The sequence below is a fragment of the Lepus europaeus genome, chromosome 9 (assembly GCF_033115175.1).
Source record: "Lepus europaeus isolate LE1 chromosome 9, mLepTim1.pri, whole genome shotgun sequence".
NCBI lineage: Eukaryota > Metazoa > Chordata > Mammalia > Lagomorpha > Leporidae > Lepus > Lepus europaeus.
The window spans coordinates 7,526,637-7,549,830 of NC_084835.1; the positions used below are offsets into that span (position 1 = coordinate 7,526,637).

The 23,194-nt window shown below is 62.6% G+C and overlaps 2 protein-coding genes across 10 annotated transcripts; both read left to right on the top strand.

Moving 5' to 3' along the window:
• The first annotated feature begins 38 nt into the window (after window positions 1-38).
• On the top strand, window positions 39-12,718 carry IL17RC (interleukin 17 receptor C). 8 transcript variants are annotated; one of them, XM_062200428.1, is made up of 19 exons: window positions 39-349; window positions 619-640; window positions 795-947; window positions 1,123-1,200; window positions 1,274-1,428; window positions 2,414-2,525; window positions 2,797-2,841; window positions 5,681-5,820; window positions 6,025-6,084; window positions 8,632-8,686; window positions 8,762-8,943; window positions 9,035-9,085; window positions 9,593-9,638; window positions 9,736-9,857; window positions 10,133-10,192; window positions 10,586-10,634; window positions 11,679-11,780; window positions 11,861-11,899; window positions 11,989-12,718. In XM_062200428.1, exons 1-19 carry the CDS (start codon window positions 245-247, stop codon window positions 12,624-12,626), a joined length of 2,214 nt encoding a protein of 737 aa, XP_062056412.1. In that variant the 5' UTR covers window positions 39-244; the 3' UTR covers window positions 12,627-12,718. The 8 variants fall into 8 exon arrangements, with proteins under 8 accessions (XP_062056412.1, XP_062056415.1, XP_062056413.1 ...); XM_062200431.1 differs by having other exon boundaries at window positions 1,274-1,383; XM_062200429.1 differs by lacking the exon at window positions 11,861-11,899.
• Window positions 12,719-12,847: 129 nt separating this feature from the next.
• On the top strand, window positions 12,848-23,121 carry CRELD1 (cysteine rich with EGF like domains 1). 2 transcript variants are annotated; one of them, XM_062200437.1, is made up of 11 exons: window positions 12,848-12,949; window positions 13,374-13,566; window positions 13,704-13,786; window positions 20,366-20,476; window positions 20,684-20,775; window positions 20,961-21,137; window positions 21,236-21,331; window positions 21,977-22,060; window positions 22,161-22,256; window positions 22,352-22,486; window positions 22,585-23,121. In XM_062200437.1, the coding sequence occupies exons 2-11, from the start codon at window positions 13,393-13,395 to the stop codon at window positions 22,797-22,799; spliced, it is 1,263 nt and encodes a 420-aa protein (XP_062056421.1). In that variant the 5' UTR covers window positions 12,848-12,949; window positions 13,374-13,392; the 3' UTR covers window positions 22,800-23,121. The 2 variants fall into 2 exon arrangements, with proteins under 2 accessions (XP_062056421.1, XP_062056422.1); XM_062200438.1 differs by lacking the exon at window positions 12,848-12,949 and adding an exon at window positions 12,961-13,275.
• The last annotated feature ends 73 nt before the right edge of the window (window positions 23,122-23,194 follow it).

The window sequence follows — 23,194 nt, forward strand, 5'->3', positions numbered from 1 at the left end:
GACAGGGCGGGGCGGGAACAGCCGGCTGCCTGCTGGGAGCCAAAGCGAAAGCACTCGGGCTGAGCCAGGACGTTGGGAGCCGACCCCAGGAGAGGGAGTACACAGCGGTCCAGGGCCGGGTCCGCGAGGCTGGGGAGTGAGTCTGGTCCCTGCTGACCATTGACGGTGGAGGACCCAGTGGGGGCAGGGGCTGGGGGGGGGCGGGACAGGGCCTGAAGCCTGAGTGCCACCAGGCACCTGGAACATGCCCATGCCCTGGTTCCTGCTGTCCTTGGCTTTGGGCCGAAGTCCTGGGGTCCTCTCTCTGGAGAGGCTTATAGGGCTGCAGGACACCGCCCGCTGCTCTCCGGTGAGTCTGGGGCCCCAGAGGGTTGAGGGAGGCTCAGGGTTCAGTCTGTGGCCCATCAGAGCCCTAGACTGGCTCCTGTCACTACCAGAACTGCCCCGGCTGGTCTGTCTGGTGCTGATGGGGGAGAGGAGCCGGCAGAGGGCAGGAGCTGGGCCTGCTCCTGGGAGGGGCGTGGGGTAGGGAGCCCCAGAGAGGTGGGCAGGGGGTCCCGGGCAGGGAAAGCTGCTCGGGCTGGGCACGTCAACCCTGATTGTCCTCCTCCTCCCCAGGGCCTCTCCTGCCACCTCTGGGGTGAGTATCCGCCCCTGGAGAGAAGACAGCTTACCAAGTGGGCACCGGGGAGGGGACCGCCCGGGCCAGGAAGAGCCAGGCGCCTCACCCTCGGGGGTGTCCTGTGCAGACTCTGGGTTGTGAGCAGCTCCCGCCCTCCCCCACCCCCACACAGACGGCGACGTGCTGTGCCTGCCTGGGAGCGTGGTGTCCGCCCCGGGCCCGGTGCTGGTGCCTGCCCGCCTGCAGACGGAGCTGGTGCTGCGGTGCCGCCAGGAGACTGACTGTGACCTCTGTGTGCGTGTGGCTGTCCACCTGGCCGTGCGCGGTGAGCGAGCCACTTGTGGTTGTGTGTGTGCACGAGGGGGCCAGTTCAGAGCGAGTGCAGGGGCGGGGCAGGAACCTGTCGGGCCGCGCCTCGCACAGTGTGTTCTAAAGGATGTAGGCCTGGAAGCCGTCCCAGGGCGGGGGCTGACCTGGGCTCTGCTCTCGGGTCCTTGTAGGGCCCCGGGAAGAGCGTGCCGAGGAGGAGGAGCGGTTTGGAGCAGCAGCCAGCCCTGAGCTTGAGGACTCTCGGAAGGGTGAGGATGGCCCGGCTGGCCCGCCGGCCCCCTGCCCGCCGGCCCGCACTGACCCCTGTCCTGTCGCTCACAGCTGCTCTGCAGGCCCGCGTCGTGCTGTCCTTCCAGGCCTACCATACAACGCGCTGCGTGCTGCTGGAAGTGCAAGTACCCGCTGCCCTGGCGCGGCCCGGCCCCTCTGCGGTACAAGGCCCCTCCCACACCCGGAGTGGAGACCTGCTTCCTTACGTAGGCTCTCCTTCAGCCCGGATTCTGATCAGAGCTTAGGACAGTCCTTTCAGCCCTTTCTGCCTCCATTTTTCTGTCTGTGAAATGGGGATAAGGACAGTACCCCCCCCCCCCAGGATTTTGAGTTTGTGAGACCCCCACGCAATTTTCCAGGTTGGCTGTGCTGTTTGGTCTGATGTGGAGGCGCCAGTTACTTCCCATCTGTGCCTGCACTTGGTGTTGCCGTGTAAAATGTTAGCCGGTCTGCTGTGTGCGTGGTGCTGTGGCATTGTGGTTTTAATCTGTGCCTCCCTGGTGACTGAAGAAGCCAAGCCCCTTGTTACATGCTTATTGGCTATTTGCGTATCTTCCTTATAAACTGTCTCTCAAAGTTAAAAATGTAGCTTGTTTGTTACATTTGAAATACCTCATCTGGCTGGCGAGAGAGGCTGGCAGTGTGTGAAACCGTGAGGTGATGCCGAGCCCTGCAGGGCTCCAGTCAGTGCCATTTCTCCTCCCTCAACCACCCATGAACTCCGCGCCGTTCCCACCCCCACTTTCCAGACAGAGAAACCGAGGCTTGGGCAGGGGTGGTCTGGGGCTGACCCCGGGAGCAGGCGTGCGCACCTGGTACAGGGTGCTGGGCATTCCCTCCCCAACCCAGGAGGGCCATTCGCTCCCCCGCCCGCCCCCAGCCAGTGTCCTCTGGTCTAGCAGGTAGCCTGGCTGGCCCACCTCACCAGGCAGTGCTGGTGTGTGGAGGGGCGTGCGTGTTTGTGCTGGGGTCGCACTGCAGTCCACCCAGGATGGCCGAGGAGGACGCAGGGACTTGGAGAGCCAGGGCCCTCTCCCCCTGGGGCCGGCGACTTTAGATCTGGGGGATTTCAGGCTCAGCGTAAGCAGGGTCCCTGGCTGTGCGAGGGGCGGTGAGCAGAGCCTCCCAAGCCCGAGGAGCTCACAGCCGGGGCCTGGACTCTGAGCACACCCCCCATCCCTCTCCTCCCAGGGCTCAGTGGTGTTCGATTGCTTCAAGGCTGCCCTGGGGGCCGAGGTGCGAATCTGGTCCTACACTCAGCCCAGGTACCAGAAGGAGCTCAACGTCACGCAGCTGCTGCCTGGTGAGTGGCCCGCAGTCGGGCTTTACGTCCTGGCCTGGTCCCTGTCCCCCCTGGCCAGCCCCACCTGCTCCCCCTCTTCCTAGCCGGCTTCCCCCCAAACTCAGTCCCGCCAGATACCCTGGCATTGCAGCCTCCAGGGAAGGTGCTCACGCCTGGGAAAGGGGGTGGGTTTAGGACCCGGGAGCTGTCCCAGGGCCTCCATGGGTCAGGCTGCCCCTCTCTCTCCCCGGCCCCCAGCCCCACTGGAGGCTTCTCTGTGATCTCTCCCCAGACTGCAAGGGGCTGGAAGTCCAGGACAGCATCCAGAGCTGCTGGGGTAGGGGCCGGGCCAGGCCGGGGTGGGGGCTGGAGTGGGCTTCTGGTGGGGGCTGCCAGGGTCACTCGTCCCTCTGTGCACTCCTGGCACACGGCCAGCACTGGCTGCAGCTCTGTGCCGGCACAGCGCCATGAAGAGGACCCATCAGTCCTTTTGGTCTTTTAAAAAGAGACTATTTTTTAAATGTAAATTTAATTCCCATGAACTTTTTAAAAAATTATTTGTTTTCACTCTACTTGAAAGACAGAAAGACAGAGAGAGCTTCCGTCCACTGGTTTACTTCCTAAATGCCTGCAGCTGTGGGGGCTGGTCCAGGCTGAAGCCAAGAGTCAGGAACTCCATCCAGGTCTCCCCTGAGGACCAGGGGCCCAGCATCACCTGCGGCCTCCTAGGAAGCTGGACTGGAGGCAGAGTAGCTGTCACTGCCACCTGGGACGTGGGTGCCCCATGCAGTGAGTTGACCCTGAGCAAATGCACGCCTCCTCTCCGCTGAACACTTGGTTCCTAGGATTAGGAACTTAGCGGCCCAAGCATGGCCAGCGTTGTGTGCCCCTCTGTGTGCCAAAGCAAAATAATACTGAAACTGAAAAAGGACAAGAAAGAGATTTCTCCCCTGTATTCTTTACATTATTTTGTTCACTTTTTATTTTGTATTTTCTTTTTTTATGTACAACATACGTACGTGAGGATATACAACGTGCCCTAATTTTAACGTCCAGTCCCATAGTTTTAGTACACACTTGTGTAACCAGTGCTCGGATCAGGATACACACACCGGGCAGGCATGGTGGAGCCGTGGCTTAAGCTGCTGCTGGCGGCACCAGCGTCCCGTAGCAGAGCGCCCGGTTCCAGTCCCAGCTGCCCTGCTTCCTGGGAGGCAGCAGACGATGGCGCAAGTGCCTGGGTCCCTGCCCCCAGGGTGGAGGACCTGCGTGAGGGCCTGCCCCCAGGGTGGAGGACCTGTGTGAGGGCCTGCGCTCCTGCCCCCGGGGTGGAGGACCTGCGTGAGGGCCTGGGCTCCTGCCCCCGGGGTGGAGGACCTGCGTGAGGGCCTGGGCTCCTGCCCCCGGGGTGGAGGACCTGCGTGAGGGCCTGGGCTCCTGCTTCAGCCTGGCCCAGTACCAGCTGATGCTGGTGTTTGAGGCGTGCACCCGCAGAGGGAGGACCACTCCCTCTCTATGTCCTTCGTCCCTCCCTCTGACATTCTGTCTCTCAAACAAATAAACTTAAAGAAGATGCAGGCCGGCGCCGAGGCTCACTAGGCTAATCCTCCACCTGCGGCGCCGGCACCCCAGGTTCTAGTCCCAGTCGGGGCGCCGAATTCTGTCCCGGTTGCCCCTCTTCCAGGCCAGCTCTCCGCTATGGCCTGGGAGTACAGTGGAGGATGGCCCAAGTGCTTGGGCCCTGCACCCCATGGGAGACCAGGAGAAGCACCTGGCTCCTGGCTTCGGATTGGTGCAGCATGCTGGCCGTAGCGGCCATTTGGGGGGTGAACCAACGGAAGGAACACCTTTCTCTCTGTCTCTCTCTCTCACTGTCTAACTCTGCCTGTTAAAAAAAAAAAAAAAGGATGCAGAATACACTGCTGTGGTATCTTTTGGACAGTTAACTTTTTCCAGCCTCATTTTCCTTTGGTTCCTTAAACATGGACTTGGCTGGTGTGGGTGGGTCCGTGGAGGCTAGGGCCGTGGCTGGTGTGGGTGGGCCCGTGGAGGCTAGGGCCGTGGCTGGTGTGGGTGGGCGCGTGGAGGCGAGGGCCGTGGCTGGTGTGGGTGGGCCCGTGGAGGCGAGGGCCGTGGCTGGTGTGGGTGGGCCCGTGGAGGCTAGGGCCGTGGCTGGTGTGGGTGGGCCCGTGGAGGCGAGGGCCGTGGCTGGTGTGGGTGGGCCCGTGGAGGCTAGGGCCGTGGCTGGTGTGGGTGGGCGCGTGGAGGCGAGGGCCGTGGCTGGTGTGGGTGGGCCCGTGGAGGCTGGGGCCGTGGCTGGTGTGGGTGGGCCCGTGGAGGCTGGGGCCGTGGCTGGTGTGGGTGGGCCCGTGGAGGCGGGGGCCGTGGCTGGTGTGGGTGGGCCCGTGGAGGCTGGGGCCGTGGCTGGTGTGGGTGGGCCCGTGGAGGCTGGGCCCGTGGCGGCGAGGGCCGTGGCTGGTGTGGGTGGGTCCGTGGAGGCTAGGGCCGTGGCTGGTGTGGGTGGGTGTGTGGAGGCTAGGGCCGTGGCTGGTGTGGGTGGGCCCGTGGAGGCCTGCTCAGCCTGAGCTGTGAATGCAATCCCAGGACAGCGCCTTTCTCTTCTTCACTCAGTGCACAGCGAGCCCCTCATTCCACACCAGGCACAGCCCTGGACGGGGCAAAGTAAATCCACAGACCACGCTCCCGGCCGGGTGGCCAGGACAACAATGAGTTAGAAAGTGATGAGAGCTCCGGAGGAAACTCTGGGAAGAGGGTGGGGAGGCAGGGAGCCGCCGCGGTCAGGGCGGCTTCACTCCAGGCAGCAAAGACCTGAAGAAGGTGAGGGATTTCAGGGGGGGGGAAGGCAGTGCAAAGGGCCTGGGGCTGAAGTGTCTCAGGTTATAGTGAGGAGGCCAGTGCTTCCACAGCTGAGTAAGGACGTAAGTGCCACGAGGTGAGGCTAGAGGGGCCGTGGCAGCCAGGCCGAGTGGGGTCTCCAAGCTATTGCAAAGACAGTAGCTTCTCCTGGGACTCCCATGGGGGAGGAGGACTGTCCCTGAGCACGAGCCTGGGCCAGCCGCTGGTGACAGAGTCTGCTCCCAGGTGGGGACACAGGCTAAGGCTTGGAAGGAGAGTCCAAAGGGTCAGCTGCCCGCCGTCTTCCCCTCTCCCACCAGCCCTGCCCTGGCTCAGCGTGTCTGCGGAGGGCGACCTCGTGCGCCTGGTGCTGGACGCCCCCGAGGAGCAGCGCTTCGGCCTCGCCCTGTACCGGAGTCAGCCCCACGGGGCCCCCAGGCCCTGGTGGCACAGAAACCTGGTGAGGCCTCCCCGCCTGTGCCCGTTCCCCTACTCCAGTGCTGTGCTAGGCATGTGTGCCCGTGACCAAAGGGGACCCTTGCGCAGGAAACCCCCAAAGCAGGGGAGCCAGCGGGTCAGCCCGAGCCTGCCTGTGCCCCAAGCTTTGGCCTCCGCTCTCCCTCCCCTTTTCCGCCTCCAACTCCCCCTTCCGCTTGCTCCACAGACTGGGCCACAGACCATCACCCTGAACCACACAGACCTGCTCCCCTGCCTCTGTATCCAGGTAGGAGCGGACAGCAGCTGGCCTTGCCATCTCCAGGCTGCCCTTGGAGGCGGAGGCTGTGACTGCTGCCCATCACGGCCCAGGGTCGTCTTCCTGCGCTTCCCCACCCCGCAGCACTGTGGCCGTGTTCAGATGTCACCTCCTGCAGGAAGCCCTCCCCTACTCTGCTTCCCTCTTTGTGCGTCCGGGGGTTGGGGGGCTGGGGCCTGTTGTGTGGACGCAGAATGATTGAAATCCTGGCTTTTGCCAGTGCCCCTGTCTGACTGGGCAGATCACTTCCCACTCTGCTTCCTGTTCGTAACCTGGCATAATGACAGCATCAGCCTCCTTTAGCCACGCCAGAGAAGTGCGCCACGTCCAGGCAGAAGGGGGCTGGCTCTTTCATTTAAGTTTATTTTACTTGAAAGGCAGAGTTACAAAAAGATGGAGAGACAGAGGGAGAGAGGTCTTCCATCCACGGGTTCACTCCCCAAACGGCCACAATGGCCAGAGCTGGGCTGGTCTGAAACAGCAGCCAGGCGCTTCTCCTGGGTCTCCCATGTGAGTGCAGGGGCCCAAGCCTTGGGGCCATCTTCCACTGCTTTCCCAGGCGCATTAGCAGGGAGCTGGATCAGAAGTGGAGCAGCCAGGACTCAAACCCATATGGGACTCTGGCACCAGAGGTGGGGGCTTTACCTGCTACGCCACAGTGCCAGCCTGGAGGTTGGCTCTTCAGTGTCCCTCTGATGGCACCTGTAATCAGCCACCAGGTGGCATTTTTTCCTCTGTCCCGCTCCTTCCCCCTGCCCCCCGCCTCAGTCTGGAGTGGGTCTGCTGGAGACTGCGTCAGTCATCGCCAGCTCCACCTCCCTTCCCATGGCCTCCCTGGCATCTGAGCCCATGAAGTCAATGCTTCATACATGGTCTTTAAAAAAAAAAAAAAATTGAGAGGCAGAGAGAGGAAGAAAGGCATCTTCCATCTACTGAGTCACTGCCTGCCTGCCCGTCACATCTGGGCGAGGCCTCGATGAGCCAAGAGCCAAGGACCCAGTCCAGGTCCCCCGGTGGGTGCAGGGATCCGGCCGCCTGCCAGGGTGCGCTGCTAGCAGGAGGCTGCCCCTGGAGGGAGCCGGGACCTGAGCCCGTGGTGCTGATGAGGATGTGAGCATCTAGGTAGTGTCTTACCCTCAGGCAGATGCCAGCCTCTTAATGACAGGTACACAGGGGTGCCTCACCAAGCTCATGGAAAATAGGATTTGAAATAAGAGTTCAGGGGCTGGCATTGTAGCATAGCGGGTTAAGCTGCTGCCTGCAGGGCTGGCATCCCGTATGGGTGCCGGTTCATGGGTTCATGTCCTGGTTGCTCCACTTCTGACCCAGCTCCCTGCTAATGCACTTGGGAAAGCAGCAGAGAATGGCCTGAGTGCTTGGGCCCCTACACCCGTGTGGGAGACCCGGAAGAAGCTCCTGGCTCCTGTCTAGCTCACAATAGCTCGGCTATTGTGGCCATTTGGGAGAGTGAATCAGTGGATGGAAGACCTCTCTCTCTCTAACTCTGCCTTTCAAATAATAATTTTCTAAAGATTTATTTATTTATTTGAAAGGCGGAGTTACAGAGAGGCAGAGGCAGAGAGAGCTCTTCCATCCGTTGGTTCATGCTCCAGATGTTCACATGGCCAGAGCTGGGCCGATCTAAAGCCAGAAGCCAGGAGCTTCTTTTGGGTCTCCCATACGGGTGCAGCGGCCCAAGGACTTGGGCCATCTTCTAGTGCTTTCCCAGGCCACAGCAGAGCTGGATCAGAAGTGGAGCAGCCGGGACTCAAACCAGCACGCAGGCTGTGGCTTTACCTGCCACACTACAACGCCGACCCTAATAAAATACATCTTTGAAAGGAAGACGTTTAGGGAGCCAAGAAGCCCACCTCCCACGCTGGAGTGTCTGGGTTCCGTCCCCGCCTCCCGCTCACAGATGCAGACTGTGGGAGGCGGGGATGACACTGGAGTCACTGGATCCCTGCCACACCCCTCGTCTCCCAGCCCAGCCCTGGCCATTGTGGACATCTGAGGTCAACCAGTGATGTGGCGCTTTGCCTGCTATCCTTAAAAAAAAAATTTTTTTTTTTTTTTTGGTGTAAGTAAGATTTTTTGAAATCCATGAATACAGCCTTCAAAAAGTTCATGGAAAATGCGTATTTTGAACTTTAAAATTTTCATGAGCTAAAAAACGTTTCATTTTTCCGTGAACCTGCTAAAGCACCCTCTGCCATCCTAAGCACAGAGCACCTAGCAGGTGCACTTTAAAGATCTCAGACAAGAATAAACAAGCATGACTTTCGCACCTAGCACAATACCCAGTAGGTGGGCATGAGGCAGCTGTGCCTGCCTGCGGGCTGCTAAGAGCGGTAGTGGGCGGCCCGCATCGGGAATTTGGTAAATGCCGTTATCTGTAGTGCCCGGACATTGCTAGAGCTTCGTGAAGGTTCGGCCGGCCCAGGGTGTCCGCAGGGCCCGGCCCAGGCTCAGGGGTTGGCTGGCTCGAACACCCAGCAAGCGCTGTTTCCCTTCCAGGTGTGGCCCTTGGAGCCCGACTCGGTCAGGACGAGCACCTGCCCCTTCCGGGAGGGTGAGTGGGCCACTCGGGGCCGGGGGCGGCACTGCCGGGTGTGGGGTATGTGGTCACTGCACCCTGTCCCCGCAGACCCCCGTGCCCTCCGGAACCTCTGGCGCGCCGCCCGGCCGCGACTGCTGCCCCCGCACAGCTGGCTCCTGGACGCGCCCTGCTCGCTGCCCGCAGAGGCCACGCTGTGCTGGCAGGCACCAGGTGGGGGACCCTGCCAGCCACTCGCGCCGCCGCTGCCCCGGGACAACATCACGGTGAACGTAAGCCGGGCGGCCACCTGGGACACAACACTGCAGGGCGGGGCGGGGCAGGACGACCCCTGGTGACCCCAAGCCTCTCCATTTTGCACAGAAAGCCCAGGAGTTCCCGCTGCTCAGGGGCCACCCTAACCTCTGCATCCAGGTCAGGAGGGGCCCGGGCGTGGGAGGGGGGCACCAACGCACCGGTCCTTGGCCCTACTTATTCTTGGGCCCGCCCCCCTGAGAAGCAGGGATGGGCATCTCCTTTGGGCGTTTCATCCCTACCTGAGCAGGGCAGAGACCTGGGCAAGCCAGGCTCACGTGAACAGAGCAGCTGCTTCCTAGGGTGGGGTGAAGATGTCTGGGGCCTGGCACATAGGAGGTGCTAGGTCAACCTAGGTCAGTTTAGCTGCTGTCATTGCCCGGCTTTCCCTCCCCTGTAGGACAGGCTGCTCTGTCGTCCATGCAAGGTTTAGCACAACGCAGGGTTAGGGAGCAGCGGGGTGGTCAGGCCAGAGGGAATGTGACCCTGCTTTGTGGGGCCCGATGGGAATGTGAGGGTCCAAGGCTGCGAGCACAGACGACCTCACGAGGCTGGGGTTGAGACAGGGAGGCCTCCTCCCACCTGGTCATCCTGGCCTTGACTTTTCCTCCTGGCCCCTCCGAGCAGGTGAGCAGCTGGGAGAAGCTTCAGCTGCAAGAGTGCTTGTGGGCTGGTGAGTGGGGCCGGGTGACCCCTGGAGGTGCTGGCTTCGGGGGTGACTGCTGGGACAAAGGGGGGTCGTGCTCAGTGTGGCGTTGCACCCCTTCCAGACACCCTGGGGCCCCTCAGAGATGATATGCTGCTGGTGGAGACGCGAGGCCCCCAACTCAACAGGACCCTGTGTGCCTTGGAACACAGTGGCTGCACCCCGCTGCCCAGCAGGGCCTCCACGGTGAGGCCTGGGGACACTCCACCTCCGCCCAAGCCCGGCCACAAGTTTTCCCTCCATCCCATTCTGCCCTGCCTCGTGCCAGGCCCCGCGCTGGTCTCTGGGAGGGGTTAGGGGTGCCCCCGAGCTGGGCTGTCCTGGTGGGTTCTCAGTCTCTCAGCTTCCCTCAATGGCCCCCCACTCCACCCAGCTGCAGCCTGGTGGCGTCCTCAGGGTACTGCCCCTGGTGACAGCTGTCCCTTGCCCTCCTGCCCTGTCCCTCACCCCTGTGCTGACAGAGGGCGGCTCGTGTCGGAGAACACTTACTTCAGGACCTGGAGTCAGGCCAGTGCCTGCAGGTGAGCAGGGGGCACGGGCCGCGGGCAGCAAGCAGGTCAGACTGGCGCTCACCTAGCACGCGTGTGTGCCTCTCCTGTGTCTGGCCCCGAGGCAGCTAGGGTAGAAGAGGCGTTATCTCTGTCCCTGTGGCTCAGCACAGTGGACACCCACACTGCAGGCGCCAGGGTTGTCCTCCAGAGACGGCTTCAAGCGAGGAGCTCTTCCTGGGGGCCACATCTGGCCGGGGGAGGTCGCAGCATAGGCCACAGGGCTGGCCTAAGCAGAAGCAGAGCAGGTCGGGGGCCCTGCCGTGCAGGAGGGAAACCCACAGATCCGACGGGGCCACAGCCGGGTGGGTGTCAGGCACTCACTCCGCTGGGGGCTCTGCAGTGGCTCCTGTTTGTGTCTTTCAGCTGTGGGATGACGACCGAGGCGCGCTCTGGGCCTGCCCCATGGACAAGTGTGAGTATGACGGGAAATGCCTGTACTCGCTGCACTCCTGGCAGGCCCCCCCACCCCGGGGGCAGCACCTGCACCGGGTTTGTCCCTGCTTGGGCTCCGATCCACCAGAGGGCACGGTGTTAGGGCATGGCTGGGCATGCCTGCATCCTTACTGAGGGCACCCGGTTTGAACCCCTGCTCCTCCATTTCTGGTCTACTTTCTTGTTACACGCACCCTGGGAGGCAGCAGCTGATGGCTCGAGTACTTGGTCCCTGACACGCATGTGGGAGACCCGGACTGAATTCTGGGCTCTTGGCTTCGGCTTGGCCCAGCCCTGGTGGTTGCAGGTTTAGGGAGTGAACCAGCAGATGGAAAGTCTCTCTCAGCCTTCCAAACGGAATGAAAATGAATAAAAATTGTGTGTATAGACACACACACACATATATGTATGTATATATGCACATAATGAGAACTTGCCGGGACCCCAGGATTGCCAAAAAGGTGCAGCTGTGGCCCCGCCATGTCGCTAGAAGTCAGGGGTGAGCTGAGCAGCACCGAGTGCCGAGGGCTGTGCACACACAGAGCAGGACCGAACTGGCCGGGGCTCAGGGAAGGGCTTGCGGCAGAACTGGGAGACGACGGGGGTGCACCTGTGCCAAGACTGTGGGGCTCTCTGAGGCACTCAAAGGTGTCCAGACTGGCCTTGGCCTTGGGTGGGCGGGCAGGCGATGCTTTCCAAGGGGAAGCCAGAGGGTTACAGTCAAATGCTCTGGGCCGCCGCGTGGTCAAGGGATGGGAGGCAAACAGGAGGCTTTTGCAGTTATCTGAGACTGCAAGGTCAGGGGCCCCGCGGGCCTAGGGGACAGCTGACCGCTGAGCGCTGACTGCGCCTGGCCATACGCTAAGTACTCAGTACTTGCAGCGACCCCGTGCGGTGGGCACTGTTGTCCTCACGCTGTCCCCGGTCACCGGCACACTGGCGCCAAGCCGCGGCCTTTGGGGAAATCGCTGCCCTTCTCTGGCGTGAGGTTTCTAACCGGCCCGTCTCTCCCTGCGCCTGCCAGACGTCCACCGGCGCTGGGCCCTGGTGTGGCTGGGCTGCCTGCTGGTCGCCGCTGCGCTGCTCCTCCTCCTGCTCCTGCTGCTCCGGAAAGACCCCGTGAAAGGTGAGCTTCCGGACGCCCCCTGCCCCAGGGGCAGCGCCGCCGAGGGCGCTCACCGGCGGCCTCCGCCCCTCTCCCCACAGGGTGGCTGAGGCTCCTGAAGCAGGACTACCGCTTCGGGGGTGAGTGTGAGCCAGCGCGGGGCGGGCGCCGCCCCAGCGGGCCGGGCGCGGGCCGCTCACCGCTTCCCTCCCCTGTCTTCTCTCGGCAGCGGCCGCCAGGGGCCGCGCGGCCCTGCTGCTCTACTCCGCGGACGACGCAGGCTTCGAGCGCCTGGTGGGCGCGCTGGCGTCGGCGCTGTGCGCCCTGCCGCTGCGCGTGGCCGTGGAGCTGTGGAGCCGCCGTGAGCTGAGCGCGCAGGGGCCCCTGGCCTGGTTCCACGCACAGCGGCGCCGGACCCTGCAGGAAGGCGGCGTGGTGGCGCTGCTCTTCTCTCCCGGCGCCGTGGCGCTGTGCCGCGAGTGGCTGCAGGACGGCGCGGCAGCGGCAGCGCCCGCGGCGCGCGGCCCGCACGACGCCTTCGCCGCCTCGCTCAGCTGCGTGCTGCCCGACTTCCAGCAGGGCCGGGCGCCAGGCCGCTACGTCGGGGCCTGCTTCGAGGGCCTGCTCGCCCCGGACGCCGTGCCCGCCCTTTTCCGCACCGTACCTGTTTTCTCACTGCCCTCGCAGCTGCCCGACTTCCTGGGGGCGCTTCAGGGACCGTGCGCCCGCGGCTCCGGGCTCCTCGCAGAGAGGGCGCAGCAGGTGTCCCGGACCCTCCAGCCTGCCCTGGACAGCTGCTTCCAGCACCGGGGGGCCCCGGGCCGCGGCGCGGGATGGGCCTTGGGGCCGGGGCCGGGACTCGAATAAAGGCAGACGCTATTTCTTTCTACCCACGTCGCACACACGTGTCTCGGCAGCCGGGCTGCCCAGCTGCGGCCCTACCCCCGCGGCCCTTTAAAGCCGGGACAGGTGCAGCCTGGCGCCGCCTCTGGTTGGCGGGCGCCGGGTGACGTAACGGCACATGGCCCGCCACCATTGGCTGCAGGGCGGGCCCCGCCCCCGGGCTGCGGCGCCGGGCGAGGCCGTGCGTTTCACGCAGGCGGTGGCGGCGGCGGCGGCGTTGGGGACACTGGGCCGCCGGCGGCCGCGGGCTGGGCCAGTCGCTTCCTCCTCCTCGGCGGTCTAGGCGGGTCTGGATCCTTCCCCGCCGGCTCGCGGGCCGCTCCGAAACCGACCCTTCCCCTCACATCCGGATCCGGGCTCCTCCCCCGGGGCCGCCCATCCGGTCTCCTCCGTCTCAGTATTTGGAATCTGACCCCGTCTCCCGGTTTCTGCCGACCCGGCCCCGCAGGGTTCTTACTCAGGCCCGAACACGATGGGCTGACTCCTGCCCCCGTGCCCAGGGCCCGGGCCACTCTCCCCATGCGGCGCGGATAACTCGCTCCCCTCCCTCCTGGGGTCCCACCCCTCCCCCTCGCCCTGCGGTACCCTGTTCTGTCCCCCTTTGAAAACGCAGGTTGGGACCCCCTGCCCCGTGCCACCTTAGCACTGACCCTTGTTTCTGGGACCTGGGCCCGGCTCCTGCGTGACACCTCCCACGCCCTGTCTCTGCAGGTGCCCCAGCCTGGGAAGCATGGCCCCCCGGCCGCCGAGGGGGTTGGGCCCCGCTCTGCTGTGGGGCCTGAGCCTCTTCCTCAGCCTCCCGCGCCCAGCGTGTCTCCAGCCCTCTCCGCCTCCCCAGCCTTCCCCCCCGCTGGAGCCCCACCCGTGTCGTACCTGCCGGGCACTGGTGGACAGCTTCAACAAGGTGGGTGCCCCGCAGGCTCCAGGGAGGGGCCTGGTCTCCGCGTGGTCGCTGCGCAGGCGGCCTGTGTGTGGGCAGTGAAGTGAGGTGGGTGGACGTGCTGCGCCAGGCTGTTAACTGATACTCTGCGAAATTCCCAGGGCCTGGAGAGAACCATCCGGGACAACTTTGGAGGTGGGAACACTGCCTGGGAGGAGGAGAAGTTGTCCAAGTACAAGGACAGGTGAGGGGCTGGGGTGGGACAGTCTTCACCTCCCACTCTCTGCTTTCCTGTTGAGGGCGGGGCGGGCGGTTACTCACAGAACAAGCATCATCCTGCTGGAGGTTCTGTTCTAACTGAAGAGACTATGAAAATAAATAATGTAGCCCAAGGTGGGCTGCGGGAGACGGCGGGACCCGGTGCCGAAGACCCCAGGGGAGCGAGCAGGCCATGGGAGGGTTGTGGGAGGGGTCTGTGGGGGCTGAGGGTGGCGTGAACGATGGAAGGTGCTAGAAGCTGATGGCAGAGGCCCAGGCCTCGAGGGCTACAGACAGGCCTTTCAGAATTGGCTGAGGGCCATGGGAAGCCGTTGGGAGGATTTGAGCCGAGAAACGGTATGGTCTATGGGTACCTTTATGAGGGCACCCGGGCTGTGGAACCACAGACAGAGGAAACGTCTGTGCCCAGTTTGGGCCGTGAGCACCTGGGGGAGTCCTGTGGCTCTCTGCTGAGATGGCCGATGTTCAAGGGAGACGTGGGATCAGGAACCGGCTGCGTTGAGAGATCTGGGTTGACCTGGAGTCAGGGAGAAGTCGGGACTGGAGGGTGGTCAGGAGGGGAAAGCCCCGGGAAGGCAGGAGCTGGTGTAGACGGTCAGGCCTGAGCCTACAGGCCAGACAGAGGAGCAGGTGGTTGGTCTTCACCACTCGTGACCCGGGGAAGGCAGCTCTGCTGGCACACCCACGGCTGCTCCCCTGTGAAACGGGAATACACCTGTTTGCCCACGTTGTAGGATTGTGATAACCATGGAAGAAAAGCCTTTGTTACTCTTCCCTCTGTGGGCCTCACTCTCCTTGTGGGGGAAAGCGAGCATTGGCCTGGATAACCTGAAGGCACCCTCAGCTCTGTGTTGGCTCCTGTTTTTTGTTTGTTTGTTTGTTTGTTTTTTTTTAATTAATCAATTTATTTATTTGAAAGGCAGAGTTACAGAGAGGCAGAGGCAGAGAGAGGTCTTCCATCTTCTGGTTCACTCCTCAATTGGCTGCAACGGCCAGAGCTGTGCCGATCCAAAGCCAGGAGCCAGGAGCTTCTTCCAGGTCTCCCACATGGGTGCAGGGGTCCCAAAGGCTTGGGCCATCTTCTGCTTTCCCAGGCCACAGCAGAGAGCTGGATCGGATGTGGAGCAGCTGGGACTCCATCCAGTGCCCATATGGGATGCTGGCAGTGCAGGCAGTGGCTTTACCCGCTACGCCATGGTGCTGGCTCCCAGGGGACTTTCTTTAGTCAGCTCCTCCTCTGTGTGATGCACAGGGCCAGGCCCTCTAGATGCGTGGTGCTCTGCATCATGGACTCATTGTTTTGCAGTGAAATTCAGGAAACTTGCCGTTAGGGACGTGTCGCACCTGCCCAGTGTTGAGCAGCCATCGCCGCTGTCTGCCCTAGAACATTTTCATAACTCTAAGAAGAAACCTCACGCCCACTAGGCACTCCCGCCTCATCCTTACCCTCCCCCAGCCCACACCCACTGGTGTGCTTTACGGGCAGAAATCCCTCTGGGTTTGCGACTGCGTTGACACCAAATGCTGTGGCCTTTGGGGCCGGGCTGCTGCCTCTTAGTGTCCCGTCTTCCGGGGTCATCGTCCCTGACACCTGTGCCAGGGCCTGGTTGCTGTCTGCCACTGAGTACTGTGTGCAGCTGGAGTACTGGTTACCTACAGTGCTGTGTGCAGCTGGGGTACTGGTCACCACAGTGCTGTGTGCAGCGGGAGTACTGGTCACCACACAGTGCTGTCTGAGGCTGGAGTACTGGTCACCACAGTACTGTGTGCAGCTGGAGTACTGGTCACCACAGTGCTGTGTGCAGCTGGGGTACTGGTCACCATACAGTGCTGTGTGCAGCTGGAGTACTGGTTACCTACAGTGCTGTGTGCAGCTGGAGTACTGGTCACCACAGTGCTGTGTGCAGCTGGAGTACTGGTCACCACAGTGCTGTGTGCAGCTGGAGTACTGGTCACCACACGGTGCTGTGTGAGGCTGGGGTACTGGTCACCACAGTGCTGTGTGCAGCTGGGGTACTGGTCACCACACGGTGCTGTCTACAGCTGGAGTACTGGTCACCACAGTGCTGTGTGCAGCTGGAGTACTGGTCACCACACGGTGCTGTCTACAGCTGGAGTACTGGTCACCACACAGTGCTGTGTGCAACTGGAGTGCTGGTCACCACACAGTGCTGTGTACAGCTGGGGTACTGGTCACCACACAGTGCTGTGTGCAGCTGGGGTACTGGTCACCACAGTGCTGTGTGCAGCTGGAGTACTGGTTACCACACAGTGCTGTGTGCAGCTGGGGTACTGGTCACCACAGTGCTGTGTGCAGCTGGAGTACTGGTCACCACACAGTGCTGTGTGAGGCTGGAGTACTGGTCACCACACAGTGCTGTCTACAGCTGGAGTACTGGTCACCACAGTGCTGTGTGCAGCTGGAGTACTGGTCACCACAGTGCTGTGTGCAGCTGGAGTACTGGTCACCACACAGTGCTGTGTGCAGCTGGAGTACTGGTCACCACACAGTGCTGTGTGAGGCTGGAGTACTGGTCACCACACAGTGCTGTGTGCAGCTGGGGTACTGGTCACCACAGTGCTGTGTGCAGCTGGAGTACTGGTTACCACACAGTGCTGTGTGCAGCTGGGGTACTGGTCACCACAGTGCTGTGTGCAGCTGGAGTACTGGTCACCACACAGTGCTGTGTGAGGCTGGAGTACTGGTCACCACACAGTGCTGTCTACAGCTGGAGTACTGGTCACCACAGTGCTGTGTGCAGCTGGAGTACTGGTCACCACAGTGCTGTGTGCAGCTGGAGTACTGGTCACCACACAGTGCTGTGTGCAGCTGGAGTACTGGTCACCACACAGTGCTGTGTGAGGCTGGAGTACTGGTCACCACACAGTGCTGTGTGCAGCTGGGGTACTGGTCACCACAGTGCTGTGTGCAGCTGGGGTACTGGTCACCACACAGTGCTGTGTGCGGCTGGGGTACTGGTCACCACAGTGCTGTGTGCAGCTGGGGTACTGGTAACCACACAGTGCTGTGTGCAGCTGGGGTACTGGTCACCACACAGTGCTGTGTGCAGCTGGAGTACTGGTCACCACAGTGCTGTGTGCAGCTGGGGTACTGGTCACCACACAGTGCTGTGTGCAGCTGGGGTACTGGTCACCACACAGTGCTGTGTGCAGCTGGAGTACTGGTCACCACAGTGCTGTGTGCAGCTGGAGTACTGGTTGCCACAGTGCTGTGTGCAGCTGGGGTACTGGTCACCACAGTGCTGTGTGCAGCTGGAGTACTGGTCACCACACGGTGCTGTGTGAGGCTGGAGTACTGGTCACCACAGTGCTGTGTGCAGCTGGAGTGCTGGTCACCACACAGTGCTGTGTGCTGCTGGGGTACTGGTCACCACAGTACTGTGTGCAGCTGGGGTACTGGTCACCACACAGTACTGTGTGCAGCTGGAGTACTGGTCACCACACAGTGCTGTGTGCAGCTGGGGTACTGGTCACCACACAGTGCTGTGTGAGGCTGGGGTACTGGTCACCACAGTGCTGTCTACAGCTGGAGTACTGGTCACCACACAGTGCTGTGTGCAGCTGGGGTACTGGTCACCACACAGTGCTGTGTGCAGCTGGAGTACTGGTTACCACACAGTGCTGTGTGCAGCTGGGGTACTGGTCACCACAGTGCTGTGTGCAGCTGGAGTACTGGTCACCACACGGTGCTGTGTGAGGCTGGAGTACTGGTCACCACACAGTGCTGTCTACAGCTGGAGTACTGGTCACCACAGTGCTGTGTGCAGCTGGAGTACTGGTCACCACAGTGCTGTGTGCAGCTGGAGTACTGGTCACCACACAGTGCTGTGTGCAGCTGGAGTACTGGTCACCACACAGTGCTGTGTGAGGCTGGAGTACTGGTCACCACACAGTGCTGTGTGCAGCTGGGGTACTGGTCACCACAGTGCTGTGTGCAGCTGGAGTACTGGTCACCACACAGTGCTGTGTGCGGCTGGGGTACTGGTCACCACAGTGCTGTGTGCAGCTGGGGTACTGGTCACCAACACAGTGCTGTGTGCAGCTGGGGTACTGGTCACCACACAGTGCTGTGTGCAGCTGGAGTACTGGTCACCACAGTGCTGTGTGCAGCTGGGGTACTGGTCACCACACAGTGCTGTGTGCAGCTGGGGTACTGGTCACCACACAGTGCTGTGTGCAGCTGGGGTACTGGTCACCACAGTGCTGTGTGCAGCTGGAGTACTGGTTGCCACAGTGCTGTGTGCAGCTGGGGTACTGGTCACCACAGTGCTGTGTGCAGCTGGAGTACTGGTCACCACACGGTGCTGTGTGAGGCTGGAGTACTGGTCACCACAGTGCTGTGTGCAGCTGGAGTGCTGGTCACCACACAGTGCTGTGTGCAGCTGGGGTACTGGTCACCACAGTACTGTGTGCAGCTGGGGTACTGGTCACCACACAGTACTGTGTGCAGCTGGAGTACTGGTCACCACACAGTGCTGTGTGCAGCTGGGGTACTGGTCACCACACAGTGCTGTGTGAGGCTGGAGTACTGGTCACCACAGTGCTGTGTGCAACTGGAGTACTGGTCACCACACAGTGCTGTGTGCAGCTGGAGTACTGGTCACCACACAGTGCTGTGTGCAGCTGGAGTACTGGTCACCACACAGTGCTGTCTGCAGCTGGAGTACTGGTCACCACAGTGCTGTTGCAGCTAGGGTACTGGTCACCACACAGTGCTGTGTGCAGCTGGGGTACTGGTCACCACAGTGCTGTGTGCAGCTGGGGTACTGGTCACCACAGTGCTGTGTGCAGCTGGAGTACTGGTCACCACAGTGCTGTGTGCAGCTGGGGTACTGGTCACCACACAGTGCTGTGTGCAGCTGGGGTACTGGTCACCACACAGTGCTGTCTACAGCTGGAGTACTGGTCACCACACAGTGCTGTGTGAGGCTGGAGTACTGGTCACCACACAGTGCTGTCTACAGCTGGAGTACTGGTCACCACACAGTGCTGTGTGAGGCTGGAGTACTGGTCACCACACAGTGCTGTGTGCAGCTGGGGTACTGGTCACCACAGTGCTGTCTACAGCTGGGGTACTGGTCACCACAGTGCTGTGTGCAGCTGGAGTACTGGTCACCACACAGTGCTGTCTTACAGCTGGAGTACTGGTCACCACACAGCGTTGTGTGCAGCTGGAGTACTGGTCACCACACAGTGCTGTGTGCAGCTGGGGTACTGGTCACCACACAGTGCTGTCTACAGCTGGAGTACTGGTCACCACAACAGTGCTGTGTGAGGCTGGAGTACTGGTCACCACACAGTGCTGTCTACAGCTGGAGTACTGGTCACCACAGTGCTGTGTGCAGCTGGAGTACTGGTCACCACACAGCGTTGTGTGCAGCTGGAGTACTTGTTGCCACAGTGCTGTCGTGCTGTGTACACAGTCGTTGGCGGGAGGTCGGTGCCCGGACTCCCCGCGGATACTGAATTCTCAGGTGGCTTGTAATCCAGGCACACGTCCTCCTGTAGACTTGAATCCTCTCTGGGTGGCTGGTAGCGCCTGTTCGAGCATAAATGCCGGCACGCCGCGGCACGGCTTGCTAAGGAAGAAAGGGCGTGTGTACACGGTCAGCACAGGTGCAGTTGTTTTTTGTTTTTGTTTTTGTTTTTAATACTTTGAACCTGAGGTTGGTTGAATAGCGCGGGTGCAGAAGCCGAGGGCTGACCGGGCTGACCGGGCTGACCGGGCCCCCCACCGCGGAGTCTCTCCTCAGTCCCCGGGCGCTGGGCTCGCTTCCTTGTGAGCGGCGTTGCTGTGAGCGCTCGCCTGCAAGGTCTTGTCTTGACACCTGGTCTCCGTGACACCTGGTCTCCGTGTTTCGGGGAGAACGTCCCCGCGTGGGGTTGCTGAGTCACGTGGTGACGCCATGTGTAAGCTGGGAGAAGCCGTCTTCCCGCAGTGTGTGCCATTCTGCTTTACCCCCTGGGGGCTGGCGGCTCCACTGTCCCCACCTCCTTGCCAGTCTGTGCTGTCTGCTTTGACAGGCAGAGAGGGAGAGACAGAGAGATCTCCCCACCACTCTCCAGATGCCCACAGCAGCTGGGGCTGGGTCGGGCTGAAGACAGGTTTCCCCCATGGAGGCAGGGACCCGGACCACCCGAGCCATCAGCGGACGCCTCCCGGCGTGCGCATGAGCAGGAAGCTGGACTCTGGAGTGGAGGCGGAGCTGAGCCTTGAACCCAGGAACCCCAGGCTGGGATGCCGGTGTCCCAGGTGGCACCATGCCACTGCACCAAGCACCCCCCCCCCAGTCCGGGGCGTTGTGTTTCATTGTTCAGACGCAAGGGATGAGGCGTTTTGCAATGAGCCTTCGGGGAGCTGCTGTCCCCATTTCACAGATGGAACATCAGAGGTTAGGGGACTTGCTCAAGGTCGCACGAGGTTTAAACCCAGGTCTGTGTGGGTCCCAAAACAACAGCCCTTCCCGTGTGCCCCTTGTCACGGGTGGGGGGCCGTGGCGTTCCCATCGTCCCCTGTCCGCAGTGAGACCCGCCTGGTGGAGGTGCTGGAGACCGTGTGCGGCAAGTCGGACCTGGAGTGCCACCGCCTGCTGGAGCTGAGCGAGGAGCTGGTGGAGAGCTGGTGGTTCCACAAGTGAGTGGCCGGGAGCCGTGCGGCAGGGCCTGCGTGCCAGCGGCACGTTCCAGCTGGGGCCCCAGCTTGCTTCTCTGTCAGCTGGGCGGAGGGCAGCATCGAGGGAGCGGCCTTCTGTCCAAGAGAGGCCGGGTCGCGGGCCCGTGGGTGGGGGCCGGGCAGCCGCCCCCGCGCAGCCTCAGTCCCTGCCGCACCCTCCCCGCCCAGGCAGCAGGAGGCTCCCGACCTCTTCCAGTGGCTCTGCTCAGACTCCCTCAAGCTGTGCTGTCCTGCAGGCACCTTCGGGCCCTCCTGCCTCCGTGAGTTCTGGAAGCTCCTCTCGGGGGAGGGGAGGGGGCTGCTGAGGCCGGGGTCTGGTGAGCTGTGGCCGTGTGAGCTCGGCTCCCGCCTGTCTGCCGGCCCCCATTTAGTGACGTGTGGGAAGAATTCTCTGCTATGTCCAAGTTATGCATGAGGTCTCACCCAGTTTGCTGTCTGCCCACAGCCTGTCCCGGGGGCGCAGAGAGGCCCTGCGGTGGCCACGGGCGCTGTGACGGGGAAGGGACGCGAGGGGGCACTGGGCACTGCGACTGCCAGGCCGGCTACGGGGGCGAGGCCTGCGGCCAGTGTGGCCTGGGCTACTTCGAGGCAGGGCGCAACGCCAGCCATCTGGTGTGTTCCGGTAGGTAGTCAGAGGCTGCAGCACTGGGCTGAGGCCGGCGGAGGTGGGGGTGGGGGGACACCGGCCGGCCTGCCCTCACCCTGCCCTGTTCCACGCAGCTTGTTTCGGCCCCTGTGCCCGCTGCTCTGGACCCGAGGAATCAAACTGTTTGCAGTGCAAGAAGGGCTGGGCTCTGCACCACCTCAAGTGTGTGGGTGAGTGCTGGGGTAGGTGGGGCCTGGCTCGGTCCCACACGTGCGGGGGCTCCACCAACACAGTTGCCATCTCCAGTGCTCTCAGCCTGGCTGGGGAGGCCGACAGTCAACCAGGCACTACAGGACACGCCAACCTGTGCGTGGGGAGTCCCAAATCTAGCTCAGTGGAGGAGGTGCTGAGGAACCAAGGGAGGCTTCATGTAGGAGGTGTCATTCCTGCCAAGTGTGGAAAATTGAGGAGGGGCTAGCCAGGGGAATGAGGGTCCCGCAGTTGGGGGTCAGGCTGACCCTGTGCCTGGCCGCCTAAGTAGAGAAGGGTGCTGTCTGGGATAGGTTCCCTGCGACAGTGGCTGTCCCCAGAGGTTTTTCTCTCGACCCAGCTGTGAAGCGAGTGGTCCACGCTGACGGGGAAGCTTCCTGTCGGTCATCCAAGCGCCGGGCGCCCTCCGCCTCGCTGCTCAGTCAGGCGAGGGGAGAACCACGGGCTGGCCCTGTCCTGTGGCCAGGCTGCTGGCCCCGTCTTCCAGAGCTCTGGCCCCCTTCCACGGCAGGTGTCCTGGAGACTGTGGCCCCTGGCAGGGCAGGGAGGGCGCAGCCGCCTCCTGCTGGGCGAGTGTGCTGATCCCACCCCGCCCCTCTCTGCAGACATCGACGAGTGTGGCACCGAGCGAGCCACCTGTGCGGCCGACCAGTTCTGCGTGAACACGGAGGGTTCCTACGAGTGCCGAGGTCCGTGTCCACCCAGCCCCCGGTCCGCGCCCGCCCTCCGAGCTGCGGAGCCCCTCACGCCCCTCTCTCTCTCTCTCTCTCTCTCTCTTTCTGTCTCCAGACTGTGCCAAGGCCTGCCTGGGCTGCATGGGGGCCGGGCCGGGCCGCTGCAAGAAGTGCAGCCCTGGCTATCAGCAGGTGGGCTCTAAGTGTCTCGGTGAGTGCCCGGGCCCACAGGCATCGCAGTGCAGGAGGGGCTGGGGGCGCGAAGCCGCCCGCGGGCTCAGCGCCGCCCCTGCCGCCCGGCCACAGATGTGGATGAGTGTGAGACGGTGGTGTGTCCGGGCCAGGACGAGCGCTGTGAGAACACAGAGGGCGGCTACCGCTGCGTCTGTGCCGAGGGCTACAAGCAGGTGGGCGGCCTCTGCGTGAAGGAGCAGGTGCCAGGTGAGCCCCGGGGAGCGGGAGGGGAGGTGCAGACCCTCGGCCTCCCCGGGGTCAAGGGGAGCCCCGCTTGGCGTCGGGTGACGGCCGCGCCCGCCCAGAGTCCGCGGGCTTCTTCTCCGAGATGACCGAGGACGAGCTGGTGGTGCTGCAGCAGATGTTCTTCGGGGTCATCATCTGCGCCCTGGCCACGCTGGCCGCCAAGGGCGACCTGGTGTTCACTGCCATCTTCATCGGGGCCGTGGCGGCCATGACCGGCTACTGGCTGTCGGAGCGCAGTGACCGCGTGCTCGAGGGCTTCATCAAGGGCAGATGAGCCCCCTGCCCACGGGGTCGGGGCAGCTCGGCTTGTTGTGGAGAGTGGCGTGTGCACCCCCGCCTGCCTCTCAGGGTCCAGGAAAAGCAGCCCCGAAGGCGGATGCTCGTCCTGGCCGAGGAGCACTGGACAGGCGGCAGCGGGCACTGGGAAAGGTCGCCCCTTCCGGGGGCTGCCAGTGCGCCTCGGCCCCTGCCCAGGGCGAGGGGGCCCTGCTGGGAGCTGCATGCTGCCCCCTGCTCTGTATTCACCGCGCCCCCACCCCACCCGCAGCCTCTGACTGATGCACTGATCTCAGGAAATAAAAGTCTTGGAAAGTGGAGACGCTGCCTGTGCCCTCCCTTCCCTGGGACGTGTTCAGTGGAACACGCGGGTGTGCTGTGTGGGGCGCGGCT

What these genes read in the sequence shown, in the direction of transcription:
- CRELD1 (XM_062200437.1), top strand. Translation starts at nt 13,393, where the DNA reads ATGGCCCCCCGGCCGCCGAGGGGGTTGGGCCCCGCTCTGCTGTGGGGC. An exon ending in GAGAGCTGGTGGTTCCACAA is followed by an intron (nt 20,477 to 20,683) that starts GTGAGTGGCCGG and finishes CTCCCCGCCCAG; the next exon opens with GCAGCAGGAGGCTCCCGACC. An exon ending in GGGTTCCTACGAGTGCCGAG is followed by an intron (nt 22,061 to 22,160) that starts GTCCGTGTCCAC and finishes TTCTGTCTCCAG; the next exon opens with ACTGTGCCAAGGCCTGCCTG.
- IL17RC (XM_062200428.1), top strand. Translation starts at nt 245, where the DNA reads ATGCCCATGCCCTGGTTCCTGCTGTCCTTGGCTTTGGGCCGAAGTCCT. An exon ending in CGTCACGCAGCTGCTGCCTG is followed by an intron (nt 2,526 to 2,796) that starts GTGAGTGGCCCG and finishes ATCTCTCCCCAG; the next exon opens with ACTGCAAGGGGCTGGAAGTC. An exon ending in TGCCCAGCAGGGCCTCCACG is followed by an intron (nt 9,858 to 10,132) that starts GTGAGGCCTGGG and finishes CTGTGCTGACAG; the next exon opens with AGGGCGGCTCGTGTCGGAGA.